Here is a 732-nt window from a genome sequence, read left to right as displayed (position 1 = left end):
TGTAAATCGGGGGCAGGCTTGCAGTGTAGCTGTGATTAACGGGGAAGGCAGCCCGGAGAACTGCCGACCGGAGGCAGGCAGGCAGGCAGGCTGGCCGAGGGCTGTATTCCTGTTGCCTTTGGAAAAAGCCTATTTTTGTTGTCGTGGCTACTGGGACGTTTTAATGCAGACATCAGTGAGTGAGTCTCACCACCTGCTCTCCAGGGCTGCCTGGCTGGTTCCTCCTGCACTGAAGGATGGAGGTAGCTGCAAATCTGATGGCAGACATACTTAACTGGCTGACCTCGAGCCATGTTACGTAGTGTTTTCTGACAGAGCATCCCCTGCCAAAGCCATCTTGTGCCAGGACCGCCCCCCTCAGAGCTTCTAACATCCAGTTAAAGCTGTGACTGGCACTGGGCGGGGGTGTTTGTGTGTTACCCCCGTGTGCTGCCTTCAGTGTGATTCCATTTTCTGTGTGCTGTTTTGCAGGCATATATAAAGATCTACCAGGGGGAAGAACTGCCGCACCCAAAGTCAATGCTGCAGGTACGTGAGTGTGAGCGGTGGGAGTTCTTGCACCGTAACTGCCACCGATGTCCAGTTAGTGCTCAGAGGTGTCCAGCTAGTGCAGCACATCGGCTCCTCTGTGATTTTATTTCTAATGCTGTAGAGTCACAACCCCAGAAACCACCCTTTTGGACCTGGGGGTGTTGGTGAGGAGCTGGAGAGGAGCCAGCAGTGTGCCCAGGG

General features: G+C 54.5%; 1 protein-coding gene across 1 annotated transcript in view; it reads left to right on the top strand.

Annotated features, from left to right (window-relative positions):
• ATL1 (atlastin GTPase 1) overlaps nt 1–528 on the top strand; it is a gene marked incomplete at both ends in the record, with an annotated part of 10,960 nt that extends 10,432 nt beyond the window's left edge. Inside the window, one exon of the mRNA XM_010136072.1 lies at nt 472–528. Within this exon, the coding sequence (XP_010134374.1) occupies nt 472–528 (57 nt within the window). The remainder of the gene's footprint in view (nt 1–471) is intronic.
• Nucleotides 529–732: the final 204 nt, after the last annotated feature.

Source organism: Buceros rhinoceros, unplaced genomic scaffold (assembly GCF_000710305.1).
Source record: "Buceros rhinoceros silvestris isolate BGI_N320 unplaced genomic scaffold, ASM71030v1 scaffold29455, whole genome shotgun sequence".
NCBI lineage: Eukaryota > Metazoa > Chordata > Aves > Bucerotiformes > Bucerotidae > Buceros > Buceros rhinoceros.
Note: the sequence above shows the minus strand (reverse complement) of the source record. Positions and strands in the feature narration are given on the sequence as shown.